The sequence below is a fragment of the Musca autumnalis genome, unplaced genomic scaffold (genome assembly GCF_047663935.1).
Source record: "Musca autumnalis isolate F117 unplaced genomic scaffold, ASM4766393v1 scaffold_2, whole genome shotgun sequence".
NCBI classification, from domain to species: Eukaryota; Metazoa; Arthropoda; class Insecta; order Diptera; family Muscidae; genus Musca; species Musca autumnalis.
Window position 1 is genome coordinate 70,426,943 of NW_027411755.1, and position 17,538 is coordinate 70,444,480.

At 36.1% G+C, this 17,538-nt stretch overlaps 1 protein-coding gene across 1 annotated transcript in view; it reads right to left on the minus strand.

Annotated features, from left to right (window-relative positions):
* Nucleotides 1–17,538, minus strand: part of LOC141394063 (uncharacterized) — a 917,654-nt gene that overhangs the window by 167,174 nt on the left and 732,942 nt on the right. Inside the window, exons 12-13 of the mRNA XM_073967887.1 lie at nucleotides 10,294–10,995; nucleotides 4,849–4,965 (exon numbers count right to left, since the gene is read on the minus strand). Coding sequence (XP_073823988.1) covers nucleotides 4,849–4,965; nucleotides 10,294–10,995 — 819 coding nt within the window. The remainder of the gene's footprint in view (nucleotides 1–4,848; nucleotides 4,966–10,293; nucleotides 10,996–17,538) is intronic.

Genomic DNA, 17,538 nt, shown 5'->3' on the forward strand with positions numbered 1-17,538 from the left:
CCGTAATATGGGGGCTATACCAACACCTGGACCTATGTCACAATTTTTGGTGGAGAAATTTCTGTAGCACTGGGATCTCCAAATGCCAAGTTACACGCAATTAGGTATAAAAATGAAGATAAAATCCTTAAAACACTTGAAATCGGGCGGTACCGCTATATGGGGGCTATACCAAAACCTGGACCTATGTCCATAATTTTTAATGGGTACCATTGGAAACCCTATTTGTCAAAAACAGCCAATACGGGTTTAAAAGACGATGAAATACTTTAAATCGAGTGGTACTGCTGGATGGGAGCTACAGGAAAAAATGGACCCATATTGGTTTTGGTTTCATATTCATGTAATGTCATCCAAATCTGAAAAGTGTACAAGGTTTTAGTTCGATTGATGAACTACAACTGTGTGAAAAATGAGTTACCAGATTTGAAAAGCAAATTAGATAAAAAACTGTAAAGCAGTGTAAAAATGGTCCAATATTGGTTTTGATTTCATATTCATGTATTGTCATCCATATCTGAAAAGTGTGCAAAGTTTTAGTTCGCTTGGTCAATTACAACTGTGTTAAAAATGAGTTACCAGATTTGATAAGCATGTAAAATTGAACACTGTACAACACTGTAAAAATGGACCAATATTGGTTTTGATTTCATATTCGTGTATTGTCATCCAAATCTGAAAAGTGTGCAAAGTTTTAGTTCGATTGGTCAAATGCAACCGTGTTAAAAATGAGTTACCAGATTTGAACTAAACACACACCAAAGCAAGTTAAATAAAACACTGTAATAAAAAGTGGACGTGGTAAAAAAGTTGTTTTAAAAAAGTAAGGCATGGGTGCGAAAAAATATATACCCTATTTTCACCAAGGGTGTTTCCCGTACATTCGTTGAAATTTTCAAGAAAATCGGTTCAGCCGTTTTTGATATAAGATAAGACCATCGGTTAACAGCCCTCTCCAAAATAGAAGACCATCGGGTATTGGTATTCTATAGAACAGAACCCGCTGGTTTTGTCTCTTCTATAGGACATAAATCACCGTACAAGTCTTCTATAGAATAGAAAACTATCGTAGAGGTTCTTTGTAAAATAGAAGGCCACCGTAGTGATCTTCTATTATACAGAAGACCACCGTAATGATCTTCTATAAAGTAGAAGACCACCGTAGGGATCTTCTATGGAGAAAAGTTTTTTTATAAAATAGAATACCACCGTTGGGGTCGTCTGTAGAATTAAAGGCCGCTGTAGGGGTCTTCAACAGAATATAATTAATTTTCCTTCTATTATTATTAAATTAGCAAACACGACAGGACATACATATACGAGTGGGAGTATACACATTTTTCCAATCGTAACACATTTCTCAGAATTTAATTAAACTGCCATCCAATTTGAATGCCCGAGATCTTTGCAACTGTTGCACAAGAATCAACAAGGTGGGTGAAAGAGAAACGATAATAATACAGGTGTTCTTTTAAGAAGCTTTAAGCGAAATTGTGCAGTGCATTATATACAGGTATATAAATATGGTTACGAAATAATATATTTTAAAACAATATATAATATATTTATATTTTGGTTACTCCGTTGAAATGAAATGTATTTCGTTATAGTGATACAAGGGGATTTATTCTGGAACAAAAAGCAGTATAATTGTCATTCATAAGGCAACAATAAGATAGACTAACACGCCGAACCGCAACACTGTTTTTTTATTTGAATGTAATGTTTTGGCAGAGGTAGAGAGATACGTCTTCTTAATGAATGTAAATCAATACGTTTTACTATGTCGATATTTATGTATAACATTGATAATCACCATACCAGCTCCAAGCGTTTTCTATCAAACATATCAAGTACTACATGCTTATATTCTGTAGAAGCCCCCAACTGTGATATTCTATTCCATAGACGCCCCCTAGGGTGGGGGTAGAATGGAATAGCAGACCACCATAAGGATCTTTTTTAGAATACAATACCACAATAATGGTCTTTTTAAAAATGGAAGACTGTAGTAGGCTGTTCTATATAAGGGTGTTCTATGGACCTGCATTTTATGTTTATATACATACATCTTTATATATAAAACTCAATTGTCGTTTGTTGGTAATTGAATCAGTTGAAAACGGCTGGAGCGATTTGGATAATTTTTTGTGGAAATGTTAGTCATAGTCCAGTTTAGGTGTTTATGCAAAGAAAAATTGGCCACGCCCTCTTTTCCGCCCACTTTTATAAATATGTTATATCTACGAAACTACTCAACAAATTTTCCTGACATTTTCAGGGAACGTAGAGTGATGGCCCCCTGTTGAAATAGGCTACACATTTGGTTGAATTTCGGATCGGGCGGGGTACCTCCCCTATGCCCTATTTTTGTAAAAATGCAATATTTGCAACAATTACAAATGTATCGCTTTGAAAATTAATTTCCGAGTCAATGGCGATTGTGTCTCCGACCTTACGTGCTTATTTGGGGCATTAAGACTGGACAACGCCCACTTTTTTAAATATGTTATATCTACGAAACTACTGAATCGATTTTCCTGAAACTTTCGGAGAATGTACAGGGTTGGTCGCCGATAAAAATAGGCTACATATTTTTTGACTTTCGGATCGGGCGGGACTTCCCCTATGCCCTATGTTTGTAAAAATGCAATATTTGCAACAAATACGAATGTATCGGTTTCGGAATTTATTTACGAGTCAATGGCGATTGTGTCTCCAACCTTACGTACTTATTTTGGGACTTAAGATCCGACCACGCTCACTTTCTAATTAGGTTATATCTACAAAACTACTGAAGGGATTTTCAAGGAAATCGCGATTTGTCTAAACTTTTAAATCTTTAAAAATAAAAATCAAATGTCGTTCGTTGGTCATGGCATCAGTTGAGAACGGCTGGACCGATTTCGATATTTTTTATGCAAAGAAAATGTACGCCCACTTTTTTCAATTTTCAATTTTTATCATTTCTACAAAAACTACTGAACCGATTTTCCTGAAATTGACAGGGAATGTACAAGGATGGCCCCCGCTTAAAATAGGCTACAAATTCAGTTGAATTTCGGAAGGGGCGGGGTACTTCCCCTATACCCTACTTTTTTAAAAATGTTATATTTACAATAATTACGAATGTATCTATTTCGGAAGATCTTACCCACTTTTTTAGGATCCAATGACTTGACCACACCCACTTTTTAAAATATGTTACATCTACAAAACTACTGAACCGATTTTCCTGAAAATGTCAGGGAATGTACGGGCATATTTTCTTGAATTTTGAAGGGGGCATATTTGAAAAAAAAAACGCCTTACCTTTATGAATTAAAATCAAATGCTGTCATAACCCAACTTAGGTTTTTTGGAAAGAAAAGTTTACCACGCCCCCCGAAAACAGGTTACATATTTTATTGAATTCCAGAGGGAGCGGGGTACCTCCCCTATGCGATATTTTTAAAAAACGTTATATTTGCAAAAATTATGCATGTATCGGATTAAAAATTTACGGATTAATCTACAATCTAGGTACTTCTTTAGGGCATATAGGCCCGACCACGCCTGTTTTTTTTTAATATGTCATAACTCCAATACTACTGAAGGGATTTCCATAAAATTTGCGACAAAAGCTCAATGTTTGCCGTTGCTATGTATATATTATGAATTTCGGAAGAGGTGGGGTACCTTCCCCATGCCTTTCTGTTAAACGCTATATATAAGCCAAATGTATGATTATATAGGTTTCAGCATACATTTTGGTAGACAATGAAGTTGTGTGCACCCTAGGTACATATTTGGAGCCAAGATTATATCTTGAAAACTGATGACCACGCCCACTCTTTTCAAAACATTATTTTTCCAAAACTACTGAACCTAATATTCAGAAAATGTTCAGGAATGTCCCGTGGTCCAAAATGCTATATATTTGTAGACGAATTTCGGGGCCTATTATTTTATAATCGCTATATTTGCTAAACTTATGAGTGCATCGGGTTGCAAATTAGTTTTCGAGACAACGGTGGTTGCGCCCCCGATCAAGAAAAACTATATATTGACAAATTTACTTGAATGGTGAGGTTCAACGGTCCATCAGCCATGAAAAGCTAAAACATATAAGTCTCAATAAGCGGGAGAATTCGATTTAACCACTTTTTAACCTTTAAAATTAGATCGCTTTAGGATAAAGACAGGGACATGGACGATAATAAATCCTAAAAAGCATAAATTGGCGAAAAAATCCGACAAAGTCCGTAAGAGAAAAGAAAGGTTACAGACAAAAAATCCTTCTCGGTTTGACAATAGACCAAAGAAGTGAGGTAGAAAATACTTATTTTTTAATTTTCAAGCATAAAGTCGATAAAATGTTGTCATTAAAACTCATTACGACGGGCCAGCAACGCGGACAGGGGTCTGCTAGTAAGTGTATAAAATCCATTTATTTTATTGTTTTCAAATATAACAAATATACCGTCGATGATGACGTTTATGGTGTCCATCAAATATATTCAATTAGAATATTACATAGAATATCAACAGAATTTGACCACCTGTCCACCAAAGTCAACTATTTTACTGCGGCGATATGTGGTCTTTGTTATTTTAAAATATGCATTGTTGAAAATTGTTGTGTTGATTTATATGTTGATTGTTTGTGTTTACGGTTCGCTGGTCTGTTGAAATATGTGTCATAAATATTTAAATAATATTGTTTGTGTATGAGTGTGTTTTTTTTTTACCTTACCACCATGTATTAACAATACAAACAACCACAGATAAATAAGCAACAAGAAGAATGAATGAAAAATAAACAGAGATAAAAACATTGGTTGGCCAACCAAAAATAGCAAAGCATACCTGTTGACTGTTCAATGATTGTGGATTTTGCATGACTTTATCTAAAATATGCAAAATTATCTCAGCAGCCATTTCACGTTCCAGTTGAGTGCCTTTCAATTGCAAATAATTATCGAGCTGTAAATGGTGGGAATGTTGAAAAAAAAAAAAACAGACAGAAATGAAAATGAGAATTATTTTAAATTGAAAAAAATCCAGACAAAATGAGAGTTATGTTTATAGACATGACCATAAAATGGTTTAATTAAAACTTTTATAAATATATGGATTTTAATTTGCAAACTGTTGCATAGATATGTTTTTAAATATTTTGTGGGGGAATATTTTTTCATTGATGTTGGGCGTATTAGTAATATTAATTGAAATTCAATGGCGTATAATGAATGTGATAACTTAATGTGAAGTATACGACACAGACATACATCAATTGGTTTACACTTTTTTTGAAATTATTTGAGATTGATTGCAATTATTTGACCCATGAGATTGAAAGGGTCTTGTTTTTGTTCTAGTCGTCACAGTATTGCATTGCAATTAAATCTAGTTTTCTAAGACTATCAAAACCTTCGGTTCGTTATAAATTTGGAGAAAAATTTACTCAATGTTTGTATTATACGACAAATTTTCGGCTAGTAACTATGTATTTATAAGGTCCCTTCCTATTACCGATTCTGACACAACTTATGGAGATGTTTCCTAAATTTCTTTTGATTTTTACAATTTATGGAAGGAAAATAGTATTGAGGAGTTCAACCCGTGGTGAGAAATGTGCGCTGTATGGCCAGAGTTTTGATATCACGGCCTGATATTTGCGTAACGTTGTCTAGCCGGTATTTTCACAAGCTTCTGTGTGTAAGGGCACTGGCATCCAAACCAAAACTTCTACATTTTTTGCTTTTCTTTGTGATAATATAAATATTTTGGACTTCCTCATATTTTTTTAACAAACATGATTATGGTGTTTGTATGACAAAAATTGCCCACTCCTCCAATTGTCTCCATTTTCATTTGAAGTAACTGTGTGTCTCTCCCTTAGTTTTTGCTAACGTTTTTTTTTTCTTTCTCCCTCTTCATGCCATTTCCCCATTGGTGAAACCATAAAGTGTCACACAAAACTAAAAATGCAACATTTGTAATAATTCTTGGAAGACTTTTGAAAAGTCAAAACTTTGAAGTAGCCACACGTACATATCTGTACAGACTTATATGGAATCACACGCACTTACAACAGAACAAAAATTAGGTGTCTAAAACAAAAAACTAAGTTTTTCTTCCGGGAAAAAAGATGTCACAATTTGTGGTTGTCTGAGAGTTCGAAAGCCAAGTTTATTTTTGTTTTCGGAATTGTTATGACAAATGGGAAAATGGAGTTTTCTATAATTGAGAATATTTTAAATTGCATTAGAAAAATTTAAAATAGCAAAAATAATGTCATATTAGTCTTTACTTTTAAATCCAAATGAAAAGCTAAGGTGTCGTATAACTAATATTAATTGAAATGGACATCGGAACGTATGATGAATGACCGCTTGAAATGGAAATCGTATACGTTACTCTTCATAGGTATGTCTTCTCACCGGAATGAAATCAGAAAAAATAAATTCGGCATTGGGAAACTGGGGCGGTGGTTAAAACTCGTTGATATCTTTCACATTTCTGATTGTTTCTGAGATGTAAAACTTCTCTACATATATTGTACAATGAACTTTAAGCCGCTCCAGCTTTTCGACAAAAAAGAAGTCAATGGTGTAATAATAAAATCGCTCTGCACTAATAAATATAAGGGAAGACTCCCATTATACTTGCGCAGATGTTCGTGAAATTCTTTTGGTTACACCTCAGTTTAAATTGGACTGATTTCTGTCAGTATAAAAAACATGGATAATTTTCTACTGGTAAGTATATAATTTAGTAGGTTCTAAGGATGGTAGGAGAGAAAAGTTTATGAGTATACAAATTCGGAAATCCCAATTAATCCTATGGTTGCAACAGATAGATTTCGACAGTCCAAAAAGGTTAAAATATTCGCAAATCAAGAAGAATGTTCCATTAAAAAAATGACAGTAAATAAAGTCCTTCGGTCGCCGGAAAAAGGAGATTAAAGTCATTATAAAGGTTAAAATGGCTCTAAATTGAGATGAAGTCTACGATGCTAGATATTTGTTCGATCGCATGCGACTTGAGAGTTTTTGTATATATGTATTGTAACGTGACAAAATGGTCACATATATAATACAACATCCAGTTAACAACATACTCTGCATCATTCCTACCCACCCGCTGTGAGATAGCATGTAATGAGATAAAATCTAATGCATTCCAGTGTAACTTTACAACAATCGTCGTCAGTACTTGTGACTATTAATTCTCATTTACTTCATACTCCAGGTTACTGAAGTATTTCAGAAATGGTTGATAATGGCTAGCTTACTACTGCAGAGAGTTAGCTACAGGGGTTGAGACAAAAAACTGTTTTACATCCGCCAACTTACACCTCGGTGTTATAGCGTTAAGAATACTTTTTGAGAGCTACCCATAAACAGGGATTTTGAGTCGGCTGTTCCACTGGACCTTCGGGTCAGCAGTTCCACTGGGATTTCTGGTCAGCAGTTCCACGGGGCTTTCGGGTCAGCAATTCCACAGGACATTCATATTAGCTGTTCCGTAGTTAGAAAGTTAGTAGCACGTGGCTAGTTTCTACCGTAGCTTGAGACTAATGCCCGAACATCTACATCGGAACTTATCTCTTCACTCATCATCCGACTACATCGTGTTCCCGAACTTCTGCAGCCGAACATCTATAGCCGAACGCACACTACCGAACACCGAATACATCGTATCAGCGATCATTCACAGCCGAACACCGAATACAACGTTTTCCCGATCATCTGCAGCCGAATATCCCTCTTAAGTTGACGAACCCCGCAAACGTTTTAAGGACCATGATCTGCGAATCTGCACCTGGAATGTTCTTTATAGGGAAGGTGCAGTCTTCGCATTGGCACACGTACTTGAAAAGTGCAAGGCCGATATTACTGCCATACAGGAAATACGATGGATTGGGAAAGGCGTCACAACAACACCTATTATGGCTGCCATGACGTAAAGCATGAGTTTGTTTGCGGATTTTTAGTTAGTCAGAGGCTAAAACATCTGGTATCCAGCTTCACCCCAGTGAATGAAAGACTTGCTGCAATTCGAATAAAAGCAAAATTCTTCAACATCAGCTTTATTTGCGCTCATGCTCCCACTGAAGAAAAGGACGAAGATATATATAATAATGTACAAAGATATATTTTACGAGCGCTTAGAAGAAACATATGGGAAAGGCGTTACAACAACACCTATTATGGCTGCCATGACGTAAAGCATGAGTTTGGTTGCGGATTTGTAGTTAGTCGGAGGCTAAAACATCTGGTATCCAGCTTCACCCCAGTGAATGAAAGACTTGCTGCAATTCGAATAAAAGCTAAATTCTTCAACATCAGCTTTATTTGCGCTCATGCTCCCACTGAAGAAAAGGGCGAACAGAACAAAGATATATTTTACGAGCGCTTAGAAGAAACATATGGGAAAGGCGTTACAACAACACCTGTTATGGCTGCCAAGACGTAAAGCATGAGTTGGGTTGCTGATTTGTAGTTAGTCGGAGGATAAAACATCTGGTATCCAGCTTCACCCCAGTGAATGAAAGACTTGCTGCAATTCGAATAAAAGCTAAATTCTTCAACATCAACTTTATTTGCACTCATGCTCCCACTGAAGAAAAGGACGAACAGACCAGAGATATATTTTACGAGCGCTTAGAAGAATCATATGGGAAAGGCGTCACAACAACACCTTTTATGGCTGACATGACGTAAAGCATGAGTTTGGTTGCGGATTTGTAGTTAGTCGGAGGCTAAAACATCTGGTATCCAGCTTCACCCCAGTGAATGAAAGACTTGCTGCAATTCGAATAAAAGCTAAATTATTCAACATCAGCTTTATTTGCGCTCATGCACCCACTGAAGAAAAGGACGAACAGACCAAAGATATATTTTACGAGCGCTTAGAAGAAACATATTACCGTTGCCCTGCCCATGACATTAAAATCATTCTAGGCGATTTTAATGTCAAAATTGGAAAGAAGAATATCTTTGGCGCAACAGTCGGGAAATTCAGTCTCCACAGTGAAACATCTGACAATGGTATGAGGCTGATAGACTTTGCAGCTGAAAAAAACATGGTAGTTAGCAGTACCAGATTTAATCATCTCGATATTCATAAGGGCACCTGGCTGTCTCCAGATCAAAGAACAAGTAATCAAATTGATCATGTTGTGATAGATGGAAGACATTCATCGAGCGTGTTGGATGTACGATCGTTCCGAGGCGCAAACATTGATTCGGACCACTACCTTGTTGCAGCAAAGGTACGATAGGCTGCAAACACAACAGATAGCCACAGCATATTCCACTCAACTAGCCCAATTGCTTAATGAGAGCACTCCTTGTCCCGATAACATAACAACACAATGGCAAAATATTGCCCACTCCATGCAAACAGCCGCAAAATCCATACTTGGATTCCAGAGACTTCCACAAAGGCAGTCCCCTCTTTACTGCTACTCCCATACATTCCATGTATGGGTCACTAGAATGGGCTCAATCGAGATGTATCTGTTCTGCATAGACTTAAGTATAAAGAAGGCAAATCCTCTTACTCCACTTCTTGTATGATCTTTTCCCAAAACAACCCAACAACCAACCAACGCAACGCTGCAAATAACTTTGTGTAACATAAGTCCTATCGCAGTAGTCCATTATATCTCATCCATGTTGAAATGTGGTGGAACAGATCCATGGCCGGGATTCTTCTCTATCCCAGGATGGTCTAAAAGAGCTCGGAACAGACCACCATGCGGGATAAATTTTCACTCTATATACGAAAATATATGAGCAGAAACAAATAATAATTTAGGTGACGTCCCCTGGATATGGTTCAAATCGATGTTCGCCCCTTGGATCGATCGGACATCTAATCTAATCGTAGCTTTTTGCTTGGATTGACTGGATTTAATTTTTAATACAATAGCTAATAAGTCAAAAAAAGAAAAAAACACTCTGGTCGGGCCGTTTTTATTTGAAGTCGGTAACTTCGAGTCCACCTTTAGACAGGGCACTTAATCCTTCTGTTAACACGTATTCCACAATTAGAAAGAAACATGTAGGTTTGGCTTTCCTGACTTAAAGGTTGATTGTAAATGACGATTACTTACTTTGTGAACAATCAAAATTAAAAAAAATCGTATACAAAATATTTGTTGCGTTTTAACCTCTATGGCGTATAACTAATATTAATAGTAAATTACATGGTGCGAATGATTAACATCAATTAATATTACTAATACGCATATGTTCCCAATATTAGTATTTATCTAAACTTTACTTCAAGTTCACTTACCTCATGCAACATATCAATGAGAAAACCAGCCTCTCCCGGCAAAAAATGTTTATATCTGTGCAAGGTATAATCCAAGCTGGCCTTTAGCAAGTCCGATGTATTAGTTTGTTGAAATCCCGATGTTAGAGCACGAAATTTATTATAAATACTCAGCAAATGATCACGAATGCAATTGGAAAAATCTGGTGTCAACCAGGTGGTGTTGCCAGCATCACGTTTTTCACATGTCCTCTTTGAAAAGCCTTCAAAACCTCGTGGGCAATCGGAGATAACAGGAACACCACCGGGGGCACTTGTGGGCCAGTGGACCCCATATGCGGTTTCAGCATGACAAACATGTACGGCGCTACGATCTATCACTGTTATATAGACACTTTTCGAAACCGGTTTAACGGTATTCGAAACAACACATGTGTATTCTGCTGATTTTTGTATATTATTGATTTTCAAAATACTACCATCCGGATAGAGATCTTCCCACATGACAGTTTTTGGATCCGATTGAAATAGTTGACCATTACGTGACCAACTGTAGCCCAATTGGGCATAACGTTTGATGTCATCGTTGCCGGGTGAAAGGCAACGAACACGCAACGAATCTCCTTTGTGCAGTGTTACACTGGCTGGGTCGACTCGTAGGCGTGGCGGTGATTTGATGTGGACATGTAGCGAGCGGCATTGTTCAACACCCCAATCAATGACCTGGAAAAATAAAAAAGAAACAATTAAAATTTTTAAAATTATTTATAATCGTTATAAAATTTATAAGAGTCTCTAAATATTCAAGGGCATTACTGACGTATAACTGATTTCAAGAGCAATAAATCATACGCCAAATTGGACTATGCAATTAAAAAGACTTGTACACCACCTCGGTTCTTCCTATTATGAAACATTTTATTTATTTAAAATAACCTTTTTTCTTAAAGGACAAAACTGTTTTCCCTTGAAGTTAGGTATGACGAAGAACAGTTACATTTTCCAAAATGTTTCAGAACATCAACTCGAGTAAGCACTGGCACTACAGCTATCATAATTTTAACATGCAACTAGCTATGTAAAGATATTTCAAAAGGAAATATAGAGCCGGTAAAAACGAACTTTGCAACTTTATGTGCCTCCATGCGTTTTTGTAACGAGTGTCAGACATTCAGCTTGTCTGCTTTGCTCTTTCAACTGGCACACATTTTCAAACCCAACAGCCGCAGCAGCAACAACAACATTATCATCAAAAGGCATCAAAAATATATATTTTATTCAACTACATTCACATCGTGTAAGGACATTTGCCTGGATCTGGGCAAACAGAATCCATTTCCATGGCAATAAAAATACAAACCAGAAAAAGAAACATCAGAAAGCAAAAAACAAACGCATGAATTGCCATAACAAACAAGCATAGAACAAATGAACACCAAGCCAGCCTAGCTCGTAGCAGTCATCCTTCACAAAACGTCAGCTAGTCTAACAGTTTTTCCTTTTGAGAAAAAAAATATATTCAAGTGTAACAAACGCATTCACTTGACTTGTTTGCAATTGCCAACATAGAATGCCAACAGTGGTGGCATTCTACAACTCCTGCACATCATGTGCACAGACACAACAGAGTGAAAGACGGGCGGACAGACAGGCAAACAGATGGACGGGTAAAGAACTGATACTGAATGTAGCTCAAACAAATCGTAACAAATAAAATACAAAACAACAATGATGGCATTTATTGTGGGTGTTGTGAAGTTTGCAGTTGTTGCTTTTGCGCCGCCGCTAGCAGCAATAATTTGCTCCTTTTTATAGTACACCGTCATTTCTAGTGTGGATGTTTGTGGGATATTAGGGTGCATCAAAAAATTATAATGAAATGTTCCACTACGTGAAAAATCTTGAAAGATTGTCTGTTTAAATTAGAATTTATTTCTCGAAACTGCGACCTTTTTGTCGATGCGCTAGGGTATCCTACATATGAAGGAAGGAAAGCCTAGAATAAAGCCAGTAATACGAAACTCAGTCAGAACTGCGATGCCTATAAAGCTAATTTCAATAAGTGCAAAAGGGAAATCAGGAAATGCAAGCGGAACTTTTGGGTTAGTTTTAATGAGTCTATGGAGGGGATCCCAAATTTATTGGTAGCATCAAACGGGGCAATGGTTGCTGGACTAACTCTGGACAAGAGATTCTGGATCTGCTATCAGGGGTTTGTTCACTTTTCCGGTTTTGCAGATTTTGATGGTGCCACAGTCAAACCGAAATGTTGAAGATGAGCAGCTGATAGACAGACTAACTAACCGCTCAAGACCGGGACCGAGTGGTATAATACCAGCAATGCTTCAGAATGTTGCAAACCCAGTACTGTCAATCCTGTAGGAGATTTTTAAGGTCTGTATAAGGTCTTTTTGTACATATCTGGTATGTGTAAAGGTGAACTACATCCCCAAGTCGTGACTATAGACCAATTAGTTTTTCTTACTTTCTGTGGTCTGTGGAAAGAGGTAAATGTGAACTACATCCCCAAGTCGTGACTATAGACCAATTAGTCTTTCTTAGTTTCTATTAAAACGAAGGACGGGTTACTAGATTTGAAAATTAGAACACAATTAGATCCCAAACAGATCAGCAAATGTCGGCACGCCTAGCAAGGGCAAGTCAGTTGAAAGAAAAACATGGATAATTCAAACTTCATCCTGGCGGGCTTTCTCGACATAGAGGGAGCCTTAAACAATATGAAGCTTGAATCCATCCATCCATACTACTACAAGAATTTCCTCTCCGTGTGGAATGGGTTGATGAGATGCTGAAAAATTGAATAATCAATTCGTGCATAAGAGAGAGAGAGAGAGAGAGCTCTCTGAGGAAAACTTTTAACAGAGGTAAACCACTGTATGGGGTTTTCTCACATCTGTCATGGCTTTTAGTGATGAATGAAATTATTGTGCGTTTCGACCGGCTGAAGACTAAGGTGGTGGTATATGCTGATGACGTGGTAGTGCTGATAGTTGGAAAATTATCTCTATCCTTGTGAGATGCTGAAAAGTAGAATCTTCAACTCGTGCATAAGAGAGAGAGAGAGAGCTCCCTGAGGAAAACTCTTAACTGGGGTACACCACTGGATGGGGTTCTCTCACCTCTGTTATGGCTTTTGTTGATGAATGAAATTCTTGTGTGTTTCGACCGACTGAAGACCAAGGTGGTGGCCTATGCTGATGGCGTGGTAGTGCTGATAATTGGCAAATTATGCAAAATGCTTCGGTGCAATTTGTAGAATGGGCCCATGACAATGGTCTTGGTGTAAACCTGGAGAAGAGAAGTTGTACTATTCGCAAAGAAACGGAAAATTCCCGATTTTTCTGTCTCCAGTCTTGGACGGGGTTGCTTTGGAGCTTTCTACAGAAACAATATATCTCGGTACTGTCCTGGACCATGGTCTCAAATGGAAAAGTTATATCGAGAAAAGAGCGAAGAAAGGACTCATTGCACTCTACTCTTGTATGAACTCTATTAGAAAAAGTTGGGAATTGAAACCGCAAATCATACACTGTTAGTATGTAACCGTTGTCCTGCTCATACTAACCTCCTGAGGACCTGGGAATAAAGCGTTACTATCCATGGGATGACAGTGGTATTGATTACTGAAGTATGTGTGAAGGTGCAGAGGAGATAGAGACTGTCAATGAGGAGTACCTTGTTGAAGTGTCTCTTGTTGCAGACAAGAATTCACCGCATACTTGACAGATATGAGATAGATACCACCATCCTATCTAACATAGATTCCGTTCTCCTGCTCAACTTTGCCAAGCATTTATCCTGGCTTGGCAAATGCCCAAAAATACTACAATTTCCTCTTCTATTTACTTCCAGCAAAGAAATCGATCAACGATACTACTACAATCTGGTAATCTACTCATCATCACCTCTAATCCAACAAGCAATAACCACATACATATGTACATCTTTACACTATCTTCATCACCTGTTTATACACAGGATGAACACAATGGACCAATGTTCTCCAAGTGAAGCAGTCACATATACTTTTAGATGGCTGCACATCCTTAAACTTAACCTAAACCATCCTCCATATGATCCCGGTGGATTTCTATTGTAACAGGTTTAGGGAATGGTGACAGATACAAGCAAGCATCGAAAGGGTGATCAAGGGGATGAAAGATATCCAGAAAAGGGGGCTCTTGATTTTCTTCATTTTTGCTGTGATGCTGCTCATCAGCGAAGCATTTTAGTATATTTTCAGATTTTTTGTGGCTAAACGTTGCAGAGAATGAAATACTCATAACTTCTTTAATATTGGTCTAAGTAGAAAATATTTGTTTGTATTTTTTATCAGTTATCTAATGAAGGAATAAATATAATTTTGAAATAATTTTGCACAGTGGGCTTGCGTACTATTTTTGCGATTTAATATTTAAAATAATTGCTATTATATCTTATTTTTTAAAAATTTGTCAATACAATTTTCCCTTTATATTAGTGTGAAATATTTGTTATTTTACGAAAAAAAACTCTAAACGAGAAACTTAATAAAAATTAAAATTAAAAATTATCTTGCCCTAACTGGTAAAATTTCAAAAATAAATAAATAAAAAATATTTTTTTAGAAATTGATCTTAAACATCTTAAAAACGTATTCATTTTACGATTTTAAAAAAGGTATAGCTATTAGTATCCCAACTTTAGAGGGTATTACTGAATGACGTTTTTTGTGCCTGCGATAGTTATAAACATTTCATATCTAAAATTCAAAGCCTATTTCGTATTTAAATAATCATCTTCTGGAGAGAATATCACTTTAATATTTCGTAGATTATTCGGCTCGGATGTCCATTCATATAATTCCTAAGCTGTGGTTACTTGATTATCAATTTAGTTAATTTATTGTCCGTCTGGTACAATAATTGCTACCCATTTTTAAAATCGAAAAATGATGAAGTTTTTCAAACAATTAAGATAAACTCCTAAACAAAACAAATCAAATTTTAAAAAATTAAACTTTTTATTTTTTTTTTTTTTTTGGTAAAAAAACAAATGTTTTGCACTGGTATTAAGGAAAATTTGCATTGAAATTTTTTAAAAAATTAAGAAAAAATAGTAATTATTCGAATCCCACTACCAAATAGAACTTACATTTTTTGTAATTTATCGTTATTTAATACAAAAAAATTTAAGAAAATCGAAGAGTACAATCATTGAGAAAAATTGATTTTAAATATTAAATTGCAATAATTGCATCTAAGCCCACTGTGCTTTTTTTCTATTTGTTATTAGATAGCCGATAAAAAAATAAATAAAAAATAATTAAAAACATTAAGTTGCAGTGTTTTATTTATAAATGCACTTAAAACTAGAAAATAATTTTTCATGATGGAATCTCTCAAATAAAACGCATGCCGTTTAATATTGTCACAATTTTGAATTCAAATGCAAGCGTTTTATTTGAGAGTTTCAATCATGAAAATGTTTTTCTAGCTTTAAGTGCATTTATAAATGAAACACTGTAACTTAATTTTTTTTAATTAGTTTTTTATTTTTAAGTTTTCAGTAATTAAATTTTCTGACCACTGAGAACCTCATAACAAAATTTTAGCCAATTTAGGCCGAAAATGTAGATTAAAACTTTAAAATGCCTGAAATCGTTTGGTACCGTTATATAAGGGCTATACCAAACCTGGACGTATGTGCATAATTTTTGGTGGGGAAGTTTTTGTACCATTGGGATCTCCTAATGCCAAGTTCAATTCAGGTTAAAAATTAAGATACAATCTTTAAAATACCTGAAATCGGGTGGTACCGCTATATGGGGGCTATAAGAAAAAATTGACCCCATATTGGTTATGGTTTCATATTCATGTATTGTCATCCAAATCTGAGAAGTGTGCAAAGTTTTAGTTCGAATGGTCAACTGCAACTGTGTGGAAAATTAGTTATGTACTAGATTTTAACTAAACGGACACCACAGCAAGTTACATAAAACACTGTAAAAATACAAAAAAAAAAAAAAATCTATTTGGACCGATATTAAAGAAGTTATGAGTATTTCTTTGCATTTAGTTTTTACAGAATTCGTCTTTTTCAAAGCGCGATATCTCTGGAACCTTTAGTCAAAATAAAATCTGAAAATATACTAAATGTTTTGCTGATGAACAGCATCACCACAGCAAAAAATAAAGGAAATCAAAAACCAATTTTTCCAAAAGTGTCCGATTTCACTTAGAAATCCCCATATATATTTAGCATAAAATTCTTAGTCGATATAATCATGCCCGTCTGTCCGTCCGTCTATTGAAACCAAGATACAGCTCGAGATAAAGATAGAGCTTTATAATTTTGTATAAAAGTTCATATAACTCCTACGATGTTTCTGTATTGAAAATGGGCTATATCGGTCCACGTTTTGATATAGCCTCCATAGAACGGTACCTTCCGATTTTCGATATTGTGAAGGTTTTAGACTCATTATAACATGGAAATGGCTAAAAATTTATATTTAGTTTTTATTGCGAGTACAAAACTTTCCATCCAGCAAAATTAAATGGAAGTGTTTCCATGTGAAATCATGATTTCACTGGTTCTTTTGCATGAGTGCAAAGGGAGTCGGGAAAGATCCGATCCTTTTCATGAGTGAAATTGAAGTGGTGAAAGATCCGATCTTTGTCATAATATTGTCATGAGTTCAAATAAATTAATTTTAAATTAAAGTCAGATAAAGGTGATTGGTAGTGGCAAAATTGGCATATTTTAATTAAAAATACTATGGAAATTGTTATAAAATAGAAGGGAAATATATTTTATTATAGAGATGTATGAAAGAGACCCGATTTATATAACACGAGCTGTACCAAATTTGTCAAAATGCCGCCCTGAGAACAGCAACAGGGTGCCTCTTCAATTCTTCAGTGGACCATATACATGAGGAGGCAAAGATTTTTCCAGTACAGCAACACAATGGGATGCATTCGATGCAGTACTTGCTCGGGTGTTACCGAGAGAGCCATCCCAATCACCATCTGCTGGCCACCGATACACCCAGGCATATCAAGAAGGATATTCATGCTCTAGAGACGGCGTTCCAACAATATAGGAGAGAACCCCTAGATCAACAGGCATATCAGGTAGGTTTGAATAGCATTCACACGGACGCAGTTGCTAAGGCCAGAGGCAAATATAGTGTGAATTATGTCCTCGAAGTACATCCCCCATCTACCGCAACTGAAGAGCGTCAGCTGCCACGACAAACCA